Here is a 13,836-nt window from a genome sequence, read left to right as displayed (position 1 = left end):
CAGGTTAGAAAGGTGTGGAGGGATGTACCTGCACTGACCAGATGTGAATCCAACCAAGTAGTGGGTGTTCTATCTGAACCCTTTGAAATCTGCTTTTCCAAAATAAAGGCTGCATGATGAACTCTTCTCAACTTCCCTTTCCTACTCTTATCACAGACTCTAAGAAGTTGTCATATCCTCCCAAAGTTCCCGTCATGTCCACTGTAGCAACCAGCTTATTAAAAAGTTAGCTCCTGTAGCTTCATCGATGTTGGAAGCTCCTGGTGAGCATCCTCCCTCTGCCAACACAGCAAAGCTGCTGCTCTGGGTAGAGAGTGTCTGGGGGCCTTGAGAGGCTACAACTTCTTCAGGGTCACGCTGCCAGGACTTGGCAGTCCTTGGCCAGCCTTGAACCTAGGCCTGCCTAGGAGCCCCTCCTCCATCCATTACAACCTACTGTCTCTTCAGTGATACATAGATTGTGTTATAGTCACTGTTTCTTCCTGCTCGGTTTTGCATTTCGAGTGGACAGCTGAGGCCATGGATTGGTTTGAGGCCTTTCATGAATTTTGTCTCCTGTAACCTTCTTCATGCTTCTATTACTGTTCTTCCTACATTATGGCTATTCTGGACAGGGTTAGCTTAGGGAATTCTATAGAGGCAGTCTTCTTCTTCCTCTTCCTTTCTAGGTGAAAGCCCTTTGATTCAGTTTTTAAGACTACCAGCAGATATATTTTTATGTCCCTTTGTTAGCTGCATCCAGGAGCCCATCTTTGCTACATTTTAAACAGTGGTTAATTCTAAACTCCATGTTCAGAATTATCATTTTAACTAGTTGTTTACTTCCTATGTTTGGCTTAAATTGGTATCTTCTAAATGAAAAGTGTTTTTCTATATGTGCATTTTATTTTGTTTCAGGAATTTGTCAAAATTACCTGAGTCAACTTTGTTTAGATTAGACTATGAAGAAAGAATTGGTGGTATTGAAACTCCGCTAGGAAACCTTTCTAAACTGATGGCAAACACCCCTACTAGGTTGGTAGCAGTAAGTAGCTCAGCATTTCAGCATTTCGAGAACACTGCAGTAAAACAACTTTTCTTCTTCCCAGTGAAAAGCTTCGAGATTTAATCATTGACTTCCGTGAACCACAGTTTATAGAGTACCTGAGTTCTGTGCTTCCACATGAAGCAAAGGATAGAGTTGCCAACATTTTAAAAGGTAGAAGCTATAGTTCGGGTTATTTTTTATTCATTTCTGTTTGTTGTACTTACTGTTAAAACTGCAACATAGCCTCTGTTTGTCCAGCCATCAGTAAATGAGATACTCCCACCAATACAGTAAGTCACACCCATTGCTGCTCATGACCTTCCTTAAATCTGTCAGAGAGAGTTCACCTGAAGGTTTGGGGGCAGAGAGACAGCTAGGTGGCGCAGCGGATAGAATGCCAGGCTTGGAGTCAGGACGATCTGAGTGCAAATTCAGACTCGTGCACTTAGCTGTGTGACCCTGTTTGCCTCAGTTTTCTCACCTGTAAAATGGGGATAATAATAGTACCTCCCTCCCAAGGCTGTTATAAAGATCAAAGTACTTAGCACAGTGCGTGAACGAAATACTATGTAAATGTTAGCTATTCAGCTATTCCTCTACCTCTGTTGCCTTTGTATGAATACTGCTGCAGCTCTCTGCCATGTCCACCTGTTAGCCCTTGTTGGTGCTATGTGATTGGCCAAATCCCTATTCCACACAGATTTCTTTGGTTATTCAAAGATTCTAGTATTCTATAGTATATAGCTATTCAGCATCCCTGGAAGAGTATTGGTAGTTAAAATAAAGGTGAGTTTTTGTTTCAAAGAAAAGCTAGAGGTGATGGAAAACATTGCCCCATTCCCCAAATTCTGTCCAGCCTGCGGTCTTCCTCCTAATCTCATCTAGCCTCAGTCCATTGTCCATCTGCAGCATCTTTCCAACATGAATGTACTCCTGGACCACCTCTAAGGGCTGTCCATCCATCTGAATGCACATATTGGACCATCAGCATGCTTCACGCTCTTGGTTTTTCCTTTGTGGATAGTTAGGGTGTCCCTTTTGAGTGATGGTGAATCTCATTTGGGAGGTTCCAAGAGTGTTTTTGGGCTGGATACAATCAGCACAATATCTTTCTGACTTAGAAGCATCTGGAGGCCCTCCCCATCCAGATGGCATTCCCTTTTGATTTAGATTTTGCTCTAGACATCCTCTGTGGTCATGGCAAACACCGCTGATTAGCATTTTTATGCCTCGAAGGATATGGTTGTTGAATGAAGTTACTCCTGTTGTAATCACTCTCAAGGAATCTCCATAAGGGAGATCACGTAGGAGAAAAGCCTTTGCGGCTGTGTTTTGCTCCACCAAATCAAGTGCCTTTCTGTGGTCAAACGGTCAGCCCAGTGAAGTGTCTTCTCTCCTGTACTTTTCACTTCTTTGTGTGGCCCATTGGCCTGCCTGTTTTCTCTCAGTGCTTCATCGAGGCTGCCCTTGGTGCAGATAATGTAGATTCTCCTCAAGGAGAGCCCGTGAGTGGTCCTCTTGCCTAGCTGCCCCTTCTTCTTGTGGGCTGGCCACAGCCAGAGACTGTCATGACCCAGCTCCACGTCCTCCCACAGTATGGCTCCTTGTTGATCCCTGAGGCAGGATCTCAGTCAGCTCACCAGCAGCAGCGCCACTACTGGCAAGGTGCTTAGACCCTGTGATTCTTGGCATCCTCTGCCCCCTTTTCTGCTCTTGCCTCATTTATCACTGCAGAGGCAGAGGGGACAGTGGACTGCAGGCCTTCTTGTATTTGTTTCTGTTTCGTGGGTGGTTGTAGCTGAAGGATTTATCGCCCCGTGACTGGCCTAGTGGTCTGAACCTCTCTTCTTAGCTTACTGTTCCTCTTTCAGGGGAGACTTGGTGAGCCCCTATGCTTCTGCAGTATGGCCTTTGAGAGCCCACGGTCGCTTCTGGGTGGAGGAAGCTGCATCATAGTTTGTGAGGGGTCAGAACTACAATATTGTTCTAACAATACTTTCTTTCCTGTTTAAAATCCATTCTTTCTTTCTTCTAAAAATTTTTTAATAATTTTTTTTCTAAAATATTTTTAAAATATAGGTTTGAATAAACCCCAGAGGCAAGCAATGAAAAAAGTACTTCTTTCAAAAGACTACACGCTTATTGTTGGTATGCCTGGGACTGGGAAAACCACAACAATATGTGCCCTTGTAAGGATCTATACTTCTACTTGTAAATAATATCTCTCTATCAGCCTCTTTTCAATTCAAAGGACGTGCTTAGAGAAGCAGAATGTGAATTAAAAATATCTTTATGAAATGGCTTTTTCTCTCATTTTGAGATAGCAACATTGTAACCCTGAACTGAGAAAATAGTTGCCATCATATAATAAATTTGTTGCATTTTGTATTTCATAGTCTCTGGCTCTGATAGTGGTTTGTGTAGATTTTATGTGTGCCTCTTCCCTGTACAAGTCAGACACTGGGTACTGTAAGTTTTTCTTAGATTTTACTTATGTTAGCAAACTTAAAGTAATCCTGTAGAAAATTAAAGTTTTAACACAGTTTAAGAGCACAGTGTTACCAATATTGTTAATATTGTATCATCTTTATTCAGTGGTTTGGCTTTCTAATGGAAAACTGTATTCCTTCACTCTCTGTGATGTTTCAGTTAGGTTTTCTTGTTTGTCTGTTATGTAGCATTAAGAAGTACCAGGAATTTAAGGTGATTTTTTATTTTCCCGTATCTCATTCTTAGGTGAGAATCCTCTATGCTTGTGGCTTCAGTGTTTTGTTGACCAGTTACACTCACTCTGCTGTTGATAACATTCTTTTGAAGTTAGTGAAATTTAAAGTAGGATTTTTGCGTTTGGGCCAATCTCAGAAGGTTCATCCCAGCATTCAGAAATTTACAGAGGAAGAAATCTGCAGAGAAAAAGCTATTAAATCCTTAACTAGTCTGGAGGAGCTCTACAACAGTCAAGTAAGCAGAATACTGGCATGATATTACCAACATTTGCTTCTGTGGCATCATAATGAGTAAGCAAATTTGAACATATGAAAATCACACCCAATGACATGTATTACTTTATTTTTGTACTCACTGATGCCATGGAGAGAAGGGACTTTTAAAAATCTTCCTGGAAATCCTTATTTGACATTTTATAAAATTTAGGGAAGAGATTTTTTTTTTGGTAGAACATCCATCCTGTACTAAGACCATAATTTAGGCACTTGGAGCCAATTCCCAAAACATCTCAGGCTGAATACTAAAGTGACTGAATTATGACATCTTAGTCTTTTTAGATTTAGTAATTTTTTTAACCCATTTGGATTAACATCCCTTGAAGGTTTCTGATTTCAATCTGGAAATATGCGGGAGACAGGGTATGTAACAAAGCCCTAGGTAGCTGGAAAATCAAGGGTCTGAGGCCTAGTCTCAGCCCTCTTGTTACTTATTTTGAGCCGGTGATTTCACCTTTGTAGGCCTCACTTTGATCATCTGTAGAACGAGAGGCTTGCACTTGATGGCTTTTCAGACCTCTTCCAACTCAAAGGTTCAACAGATCCTTTATTTACCAGCGTTGGTATTGTCTAAAAAAGATATTTGGTTTTGTCCCTCCTTGATGGTGTTTTCAGGTTTACGTTAGAAGCTAAGATGTTTCAGAAGTGATATTTAGAGTGCTGTCTCAGGATTTTTGCTATTTAGACAGCAAAGAAAATCTTGTTGAGAGGCAGCTAGGTGGTGTAGTGGATAGAGCACCGGCCCTGGAGTTAGGAGAACCTGAGTTCAAATCCAGCCTCAGACACTTGACACTTAACTAGCTGTGTGACCCCATTGCCTAGCAAAAAACAAAAAATCTTGCTACTTTGCATTTAGGGGCTTTTTGGAGCCAAATGTAGACAAACTACTGTTAGATTGTATTTTAAAATAATTTTTTCTTGCTTATTTTTAGCCTATAGTTGCAACAACATGTATGGGAATAAACCACCCAATATTTTCCCGGAGAAGATTTGATTTTTGTATCGTGGATGAAGCTTCCCAGATTAGCCAGCTGGCATGCCTGGGCCCACTCTTCTTTTCATCTAGGTTTGTACTGGTAGGAGACCACCTGCAGCTTCCTCCCCTTGTGCTGAATAGTGAAGCAAGGTAAGAAAGGCATGGTCAGGGATCACTGGATTTTCACTATGTGTGATTTCCAACGTGGAGTTTAGTGTTCAGTGCACTGATTTATATATTTGATTTGATAATAGAGGTCTTGGCATGAGTGAAAGTTTATTCAAGAGACTGGAGCAGAAACAGAATGCTGTTGTTCAGTTGACCGTGCAGTATAGAATGAACAGGTATTTCTCTCTCTGAACCCACATCTCTATTCTAATGAGCTCTGGTTCACCCCAGCTGTCCCATTTTAGCTCATTCCATTAGGCCCTTTAGATCCCAGCTATAGTCTCAAGAAGCTCCTCTCTATCCCTGAACTTTTAAACTAATACTCAAGAGTCTTTCTTCAAGATCCCTTTCTCACCAGAAGCCCCTCCTCTGACTTCCCTGACGCAGGGTCAGGATGAGGGCTGGGCTTCTGGCTTGCTCTCCACTGCCATTTATAGACCGTTCTTCTCCCAGGACACCTGAATAACTTTTCTTTTTCTGCAGTCCATTAGATCTTTTTTTTTTAAATTAATTTGTTTTTAGTTTTCAGCATTCACTTCCTTAAGATTTTGAGTTTTAAATTTTCTCTGCCTCCCTCCCCTTCCCAAGACAGCATGCAATCTGATATAGGCTCTACATATACATTCTTATTAAACATTTTCACATTAGTCATGTTGTAAAGAAGAATTAGAACCAATAGGAGGAACCACAAAAAAAGAAGAAACAAAACAAAACAGAAGGAAAAAAAAAGAGCAAATAGTGTGCTTCGATCTGTATTCAGACTCCATATTTCTTTTTTTTTCTTTTTCTTTTTTTGTTTTGCTTTGGGTTTTTTTTGTTTGGCTAGGCAATGGGGTTAAGTGACTTGCCCAGGGTCACACAGCTAGTAAGTGTCATGTACCTGAGGCCGGATTTGAACTCAGGTCCTCCTGAATCCAGGGACAGTGCTCTATCCACTGTGCCACCTAGCTGCCCCTCCATAGTTCTTTCTTTGGATGTGGATAGCATTTTCCATCATGAGTATTTTGACGTTGACTTAGATTCTTGCATTGCTGAAGAGAGCTAAGTCTATCAAAGTCAGCCATCACACAATGTGGCTGTTACTGTGTACAATGTTCAGGTTCTGCTCACTTCACTCTGCATCAGTTCATATAAGTCTGTCCAGGTTTTTCTGAAGTCTGCATGCTCATTATTTCGTATAGCACAATAGTATTCTATTACATTCATTATACCACAGCTTGTTCAGCCATTCTCCAAGTGATGGGCATCCCCTCAATTTCCAGTTCTTTGCCACCACAAAAAGAGCTGCTGTGAATATTTTTGTACATATGGGTCCTTTTCCCATTTGTATGATCTCTTTGGGACACAGCCCTAGAAGTGCTATTGCTGGGTCAAAGGGTATGCACATTTTTATAGCCCCTTGGACATAGTTCCAAATTGCTCTGCAGAATGGTTGGATCAGTTCACAACTCCACCAACAATGCATTAATGTTCCAACTTTCCCACATCTTCTCCAGCATTTGTCATTTTCCTGTTTTGCCATGTTGGCCAATCTGATAGGTGTGATGTGGTACCTAAGAATTGTTTTGATTAGCATTTCTCTAATCAGTAGTGATTTAGGGCATTTTTATATGATTATAGAGAGCTTTCATTTCTTCATCAGAAAACTGCCTGTTCATATCCTTTGACCATAAATTGGGGAATACATTCAATCTTTTTTATACCATCATCTGTCTCCATATCCTTATTGTTCTTACCTTCCAGGTTGCTCACCCATTTTTGTCACTGACTTTAGGGCCTTAATCACAGTCCTTCTATCACAATAGTTGGGGACATTAGCATTCATGTTGCCTTCTTCAACCCACCCGCTTTCTCTGCACAATGTAATGGCCACACCTCAGATTTGGCTGTTTTTAAGAATTACATCATCTCCAGTATCTGAGACTTTAAGATTAAATTTTCCAACAATAACTTCCTACATCTCTACATCTCTGACGTTCTCCTTCACACTAAACTTGTTCTTGACCTCTTGTCGCTTGCCCATCGTCACTTTCTCACTCTGTCTCTTGCTTTCTGGTTTCACTTGAGTCCACACCTAGCCTCGACATCTTCTCTGTTCTGGCTAACCTGGCCTACTCTTTAAGACTCGGTTTTCTCTCTTCTCCGTGACTTGGCTTGGGCTATGGAATGGCCTTCCTCTCCCTTTTCACCTACTGAATTTTTGGTCCTGTTTAAAAGCCCAGTTCTGCTGCCGCCTTCTCAGGAAGTCTTCCCTGCTGCCCAGGTGGATAATGACATCACAGACCTGAGATCTGCTCTTTTTCTAATCTGCTCATCATACAACACTGCATATGCTAGTTTGGGGCCCTGCTGTCTTATCCTCCTACTATATACTTTAAAGCTTCATGAGGACAGTGACTGCATCTCATTTTAACTTTGAATCTCCCCTAATTCCTAGAAATGTGCTCTTGAAAGATAGGTCCTCAATGTGTTTACTGAATTAATGAATGCTCACAATGTTAGTTACACTTGATTTTTTCCATGAAATTTTATTTACCAAAATTAATAATGTTGTTTCTAATCCTTTTAGCACAGTTATGTCCTTAAGTAATAAGCTAGTGTATGAAGGAAAACTGGAGTGTGGATCAGACAAAGTAGCCAATGCCACAGTCAGCCTACCCCCACCTGACAGATGTGATGCTGGACCTCCAGGCTTACAGAGATTATTCTGAAACTTCTTGGCTGAGGGGGGCATTTGAACCAAAGAATCCTGTCTGTTTTCTTAACACAGAAAAGGTAAATATCATTGTGACACCTTTTTAATAAATTGTATCTCTCCAGACATGTTATGTTATGTTATGTTATTTAAATCTCTATAAATTAATTTGGGAAATGTCAACATTTGTGCTATCTTTGTTCAACCTAATTGTGTGCTGGGAAATCACGCCTCTGTTTGTTCATTTCTTCTTTAATCTCTGTGTGTGTGTGTGTGTGTGTGTGTGTGTGTGTGTGAGAGAGAGAGAGAGAGAGAGAGAGAGAGAGAGTGAGAGAGAGAGACATTTGGGGTTAAATGACTTGCCCAGAGTCACACAGCTAGTGAGTGTTATATGTCTGAGGTCAGATTTTGAACTCAGGTCCTCCTGACTCCAGGGCCAGTGTTCTATCCACTGCACCATCTAGCTGCCCCTCTTTAATCTCTTTCAAAGTCATTTTGAAATTGCCTTTATAGAGAGCTTTTATATAGCTCTGGAAATTAGTAACCTATTATGCTCTTTAGAAGGATTATGCCATGTTAGGAATGGCGAGCATCCTGACTACATTGACCTTGGACAAGTTCAGGTCTCAGTCTAGATAACCATTATTTCTGTTTGTTTAGCTGTAAAGTAATTGTACTAAATAAGAAATCATCTGTTAGGATTTTGATGAGTAGGGCTAGCTAAGTTGCCTGCAGGATCTCATGGAGCATGCAATTTTGTGAATTTGTCAAGGTCTGTTGTTTTTTGGTTTTCAGCTTTAGTTTTCAGGATTTTGATTCCATAGAATCTCAGAATTGGAAGGACAGACCTCAGAAACCCTATAGTCCAACCTGTGCTTGAATCAGAATTTCTTACACAATATACCTGCCAAGTGGTCATCAAACTTGGCAGAAGGAACCTGCTACCTCCTAGGCTAGCCTTGTTCCACTTTGGGGAAAGCTCTTGCTAGAGGAGCAGAGATTTAGAGCTGGAAAGAGCCTCAAAAATCATCTTGTCCTAGCCTCTCATTTTAAAGATGGAAACTGAGACCCAGAGAGGAAAGTGACTGGCTTAAGGTCACACAGGAAGCATGTAGCAGAGCTGGGATTTGAATCTAGATCTTTTAACTTCAAACCCAGTGCCCTTTCCATTCACCACACTGCTTGTCATCCCCTGTTAGCAAGCTTTTCTGTATGTCTACAAAGTCTGCTTCTCTGTACCTTTCCCACCGTTACTTCTGATTCCTCCCTCTGGGGCCAAGCAGAACAAATCTACTCTATATTCTTCCATTTCAGAGGTTGTCACATGTCCGGGTAGTATGGGCAGGTAGGTGCCACGATGGACAGAATACTGGGCTTTGGGTAAGGAAGGTTAAGTTCAAATCTAGCCTCATATACTTACTAGCTGTGTGACCCTGGGTAAGTCACTTAATCTCTGTTAGCCTCAGTTTCCTCATCTGTAAAATGGGGATAATAACAGTACCTACCTCCTAGGATTGTTGTGAGGATCAAATGAGTTATTTGTAAGTGCTTAGCACAGTGCCTGGCATATAGTAAGTGCTACATAAATGTTAGCTATTATCATTATAATTATTGTTATTACCTAAAGATGGCTTATTATGTCCACCCTGAGTCCTCTCTTTTCTAGCCTAATTATCCCCAGTTCTTCCAACTTATCTTAATAGTCACTAAAAGGATGCCAGACTCTGAGTAATTTTTTTCAATTTAATAAAATTGATAACAGGCTTATTTATAAACCAGAATGCCAAAGTATTAATTCACATTGAGGGATGTACCTTTCCAGTGCCTGGAGTACCGATAGCTGGTGTCAAGGTACCTTGAAAACTCAGTTTTCCTAATTCGGCCTCAGACCAGACACTTGACACTTAATAGCTTTGTGACCCTGGGCAAGTCACTTAACCCCAACTGCCTAAACAAAACAAAACAAAACAAAAAAACTCAGTTTTCCTGATGAGCATGGCATAGCTGCCAAAGAATTGTGGGGCAGATCTGGGGAATAAGTCCCTGGGCAGTAGCCCACAGTGCATTGGCGTCTCTGTAGGTGATTTTATAGCAGGTTGTTGAATCCACTCCTCAGGTTTTTACACGTTTTTGGTTGTTTGCTTTTCTTTCTTAGGTTCCAGCACCAGAGCAGGCTGAAAAGGGCGGTGTGAGTAACATAACAGAAGCCAAGTTAATAGTTTTCCTGGCCTCAGTTTTTATAAAGGTATTTTGAAATGTACTTTGCTTGCTGAGGTTAAAATATTGTTATGGCAGGTTTTGTTTTAACAAAATTCATCTAAAATATGTATCATTTCCATCAAGCATAGCCATCTATGGTTAAAAAATAAGGTTAAGTTACATTGCCAGTGCCAGGTATGGTCGGTACTGGTTGGAAATTTCACAGAATCACAGCATTTTGGAGCTGGGAGAAACTTTAGCTCTCATCTTGGCTAAGGGTACCTAACTCTGGAGTCAATGAACTTTTTGAAATAAATTTTCTTAAAATTTTATATTAATTTTTAGATATTATTTAATCTTATATACCATTATTATAATTAGTATATAAATATAAATATATAATGTATTGATTATAATATATTAATATTGTGTTTAATGTTATAGAATATTATTATATTTACTATTATAAAATATTTAAAATATTTTCGTATTTCAATATAATTGGTTTCCTGGGTATTTTATTTTATGCATTTAAAAACATTATTCTGAAAAGGGTCCATAGGGTTCAGTGGACTGCCAGAGCGATCAAGGACATAGCAAAGGTTAATCTCTGTTCTAATCAAAGCTCCTCGTTTTATCTACAGAAAGAATGTGAACCAGAGAGGATAAAGTACTTGCTTAATGTCATCAGAGTAATTAAAGCAGAGCTTGGATTCAAACCAAACTCTCCTGACTCTGCTTACTATAGACCTGGAATTTTCCCAGAGTCTTCATGTTAAGAAAATAAAGTGTCTCTTTTTTTTTGGCAAGGCAGTTGGGGTGAAGTGACTTGCCCAGAGTAACACAGTTATTAGCGAGTGTTATGTGTCTGAGACCAGATGTGAACTCAGATCTTCCTGACTCCAGGGCGGGTGCTCTATCCACTGCGCCACCTGGCTGCCCCAATAAAGTGTCTTTTTAATGAGGCTTTGCAAGAGCACTATTTGTTTATTTGGTGATATGGACCAATTTGGGGATGTATGCCATTTTCGCCTTCATCAAAGTAGTTGATTGAAATTGTTGAGTAGAACAGGACCAAAAAACTCACTCCTGTGTGCTCCCCTAGAGATGTCTTGAAGTTTGGATTTAGTCAAAGAGCTGCACTTGAGGACCTAGAAGACCACACGTGCCCTCGAGGCCACGGGTTCCCCACCCTTGACCTAGGATGTTCGTTCTTTCGTCTCCACTCTTTGGATTCAGTTGTTTAATTAGCTCCGAATGCGCCTAACTATGTACTGTCATTCAGCTCACGTCTTTTCATCCGATTCACAGGGAGAGCTTTTGTCACGTGCATGCCTTTTTTGCTGTTGTTTGTATTAATTTATTTTGATTTATCAACAATCACTTCCATAAGCTTTTGAGTTTTAAATTTTCCTTTGCTTCCCTCCCCCAGATGGCCTACAGTCTGATATAGGCTCTACATACACATTCCTATTAAACCTATTTTCACATTAGTCATGTTGTAAGGAAGAATTAGAACCAATAGGAGGAACCCCCAGAAAGAGGAAAAAAAACACAACAGAAGAAAAATATAGCAAATAGTATATGCTTCGATCTGCATTCAAACTCCGTAGTTCTTTCTCTGGATGTGGATAGCGTTTTCCATCCTGAGACCTTTGGAGATAAATCTGTCTTAGATGCCTGCATTGCTGAGAAAGGCGAAGTCTATCAACGTTAGTCATCATACGATGTGGCTCTTACTGTGTACAGTGTCCTTCTGGTTGTGCTCACTTCACTCAGCATCAGTCCATACAGGTCTTTCCAGGTTTTTCTGAAGTCAGCCTGCTCAGCATTTCTTATAGCACAGTAGTATTCCATTACATTCATATACCACAACTTGTTTGGCCATTCCCCAATGGATGGGCATCCTCTCAATTTCCAGTTCTTTGCCACCACAAAAAAGAGTTGCTATAAATATTTTTGTACATGTGGGTCCTTTTCCCATTTGTATGATCTCTTTGGGATACAGGCCTAGAAGGGCTATTGCTGGATCAAAGGGTATGTACATTTTTATAGTCCTTTGGGCATAGTTCCAAATTGCTCTACAAAACGGTTGGATCATTTCACAACTCCACCAACAGTGCATTAGTGTCCATTTTCCCACATCTTCTCCAACATTTATCATTTTCCTGTTTTGTCATGTTGGCCAATCGGATAGGCGTGATGTGGTACCTCAGAGTTGTTTTGATTTGCATTTCTCTAATCAATAACGATTTAGAGCATTTTTTCATATGACTATAGATGGCTTTAATTTCTTCATCTGAGAACTGTCTGTTCATATCCTTTGACCATTTATCAATTGGGGAATGGCTTGTAGTCTTATAAATTTGTCTTAATTCTCTATATCTTTTAGAAATGAGTCCCTTATCAGAGAGACTGGTTGTAAAAATTCTTTCCCAGTTTACTACTTTCCTTCTAATCTTGGTTGCATTGGCTTTGTCTCTGCAAAAACTTTTCAATTTAATGTAATCAAAATTATCTGTTTTGCATTTCGTAATGTTCTCTGTCTCCTATTTGGCCATAAATTCTTCTGTTCTCCATAAATCTGACAGGTAAACTATTCCTTGCTCTTCCAGTTTGCTTATAGTATCAGCCTTTATATCTAAATCAGTCACATGCACGTTTTGCGGAAATTTCAGTCTACTATTTCTTTAGTGTTCTCCTGATTTATCAAGCTAGTAACCCTTTCAAAATAAAGATGTGGTTACTGTGGTGTAACTTGTTAAGAACCCATTCAGGCTCAGAATGACCGTTGCTTCCCTTTCTAAGTGGTCACAGATCATCCTTTCAATAAAATATGCTAGAGATATAATGACCATAACAATATAGGAAAAACAAAAGAATGCTAAAACGAAGCCCAAAGTAGAGTGATTGTCATGACCAACGGTGGTCTTGGAGAAGACAGCATCAAACATCTCCTTCCCCTTTCTATAGAGAAATGTGTCTGCCCCTGGAGAGGCATGGAGGCGAGAAGCTGTGGGCACAAAATATCACATCTGCTATGAAACTGTCGCTGTGGTTGGTTTTGTTTAAGTTTTCTCTTTCTAAAGGAGCACTTGTCATGGAGGGTTGAGAGGGATATTTAGAAATCTCTGATATAGAAATAATAGACATCAGTTTAAAATGTATTTAGTAAAAAAGTTTAAAAAATGAATTTATGATTTTGCCATGGATTAAAGAATGACTTGCTTATGAGACTTGTGTCTTATCCTGGGAAATAGTGGTCTGTCTTTGGAACAAATGGGAAGCAAGGATCATTGTGGTGCTCACTTCTTGAAAAAAACAGGGTCATTTATTCCTTTAAAGTCTTCAAATTTGTGGACGTTGTAATCAAATTATTGAGGAAGAGTCGTGATTTTCAGGTTATTGTATGTTCTTTTCCTTTTAGGCAGGTTGTAATCCCTCCGATATTGGCGTCATTGCTCCATACAGACAGCAGCTAAAAACCATCACTGCTTTGCTGACTCATTCCTCCGTCAGTAGAGTAGAAGTTAATACTGTGGACAAATATCAAGGAAGGGATAAAAGCATCATTCTAGTATCTTTTGTTAGAAGTAATAAAGATGGAACTGTGAGTGAATTTTTTTTTTAAGTTTTTAGGCAATTGGGGTTAAGTGACTTGCCCAGGGTCACACAGCTAGTAAGTGCCAAGTGTTTGGTCTGAGGTCAGATTTGAACTCAGGTCCTCCTGACTTCAGGGCTGGTGCTCTATCCGCTGCACCACCTAGCT

General features: G+C 40.1%; 1 protein-coding gene across 1 annotated transcript in view; it reads left to right on the top strand.

The window, feature by feature from the left end:
* The window catches only part of DNA2 (DNA replication helicase/nuclease 2), a 45,345-nt gene that overhangs the window by 28,516 nt on the left and 2,993 nt on the right, over positions 1-13,836 (top strand). Inside the window, 10 exon segments of the mRNA XM_020975187.2 lie at positions 898-1,014; positions 1,089-1,198; positions 3,107-3,216; positions 3,764-3,988; positions 4,962-5,155; positions 5,260-5,349; positions 7,743-7,830; positions 7,832-7,948; positions 10,024-10,113; positions 13,495-13,677. Coding sequence (XP_020830846.1) covers positions 898-1,014; positions 1,089-1,198; positions 3,107-3,216; positions 3,764-3,988; positions 4,962-5,155; positions 5,260-5,349; positions 7,743-7,830; positions 7,832-7,948; positions 10,024-10,113; positions 13,495-13,677 — 1,324 coding nt within the window.

Source organism: Phascolarctos cinereus, unplaced genomic scaffold (assembly GCF_003287225.1).
Source record: "Phascolarctos cinereus isolate Bilbo 61053 unplaced genomic scaffold, phaCin_HiC Scaffold_3;HRSCAF=262, whole genome shotgun sequence".
Lineage (NCBI taxonomy): Eukaryota > Metazoa > Chordata > Mammalia > Diprotodontia > Phascolarctidae > Phascolarctos > Phascolarctos cinereus.
The sequence above is the reverse complement of the archived record's forward strand: the minus strand, read 5'-3'. Positions and strand labels throughout refer to the sequence as shown.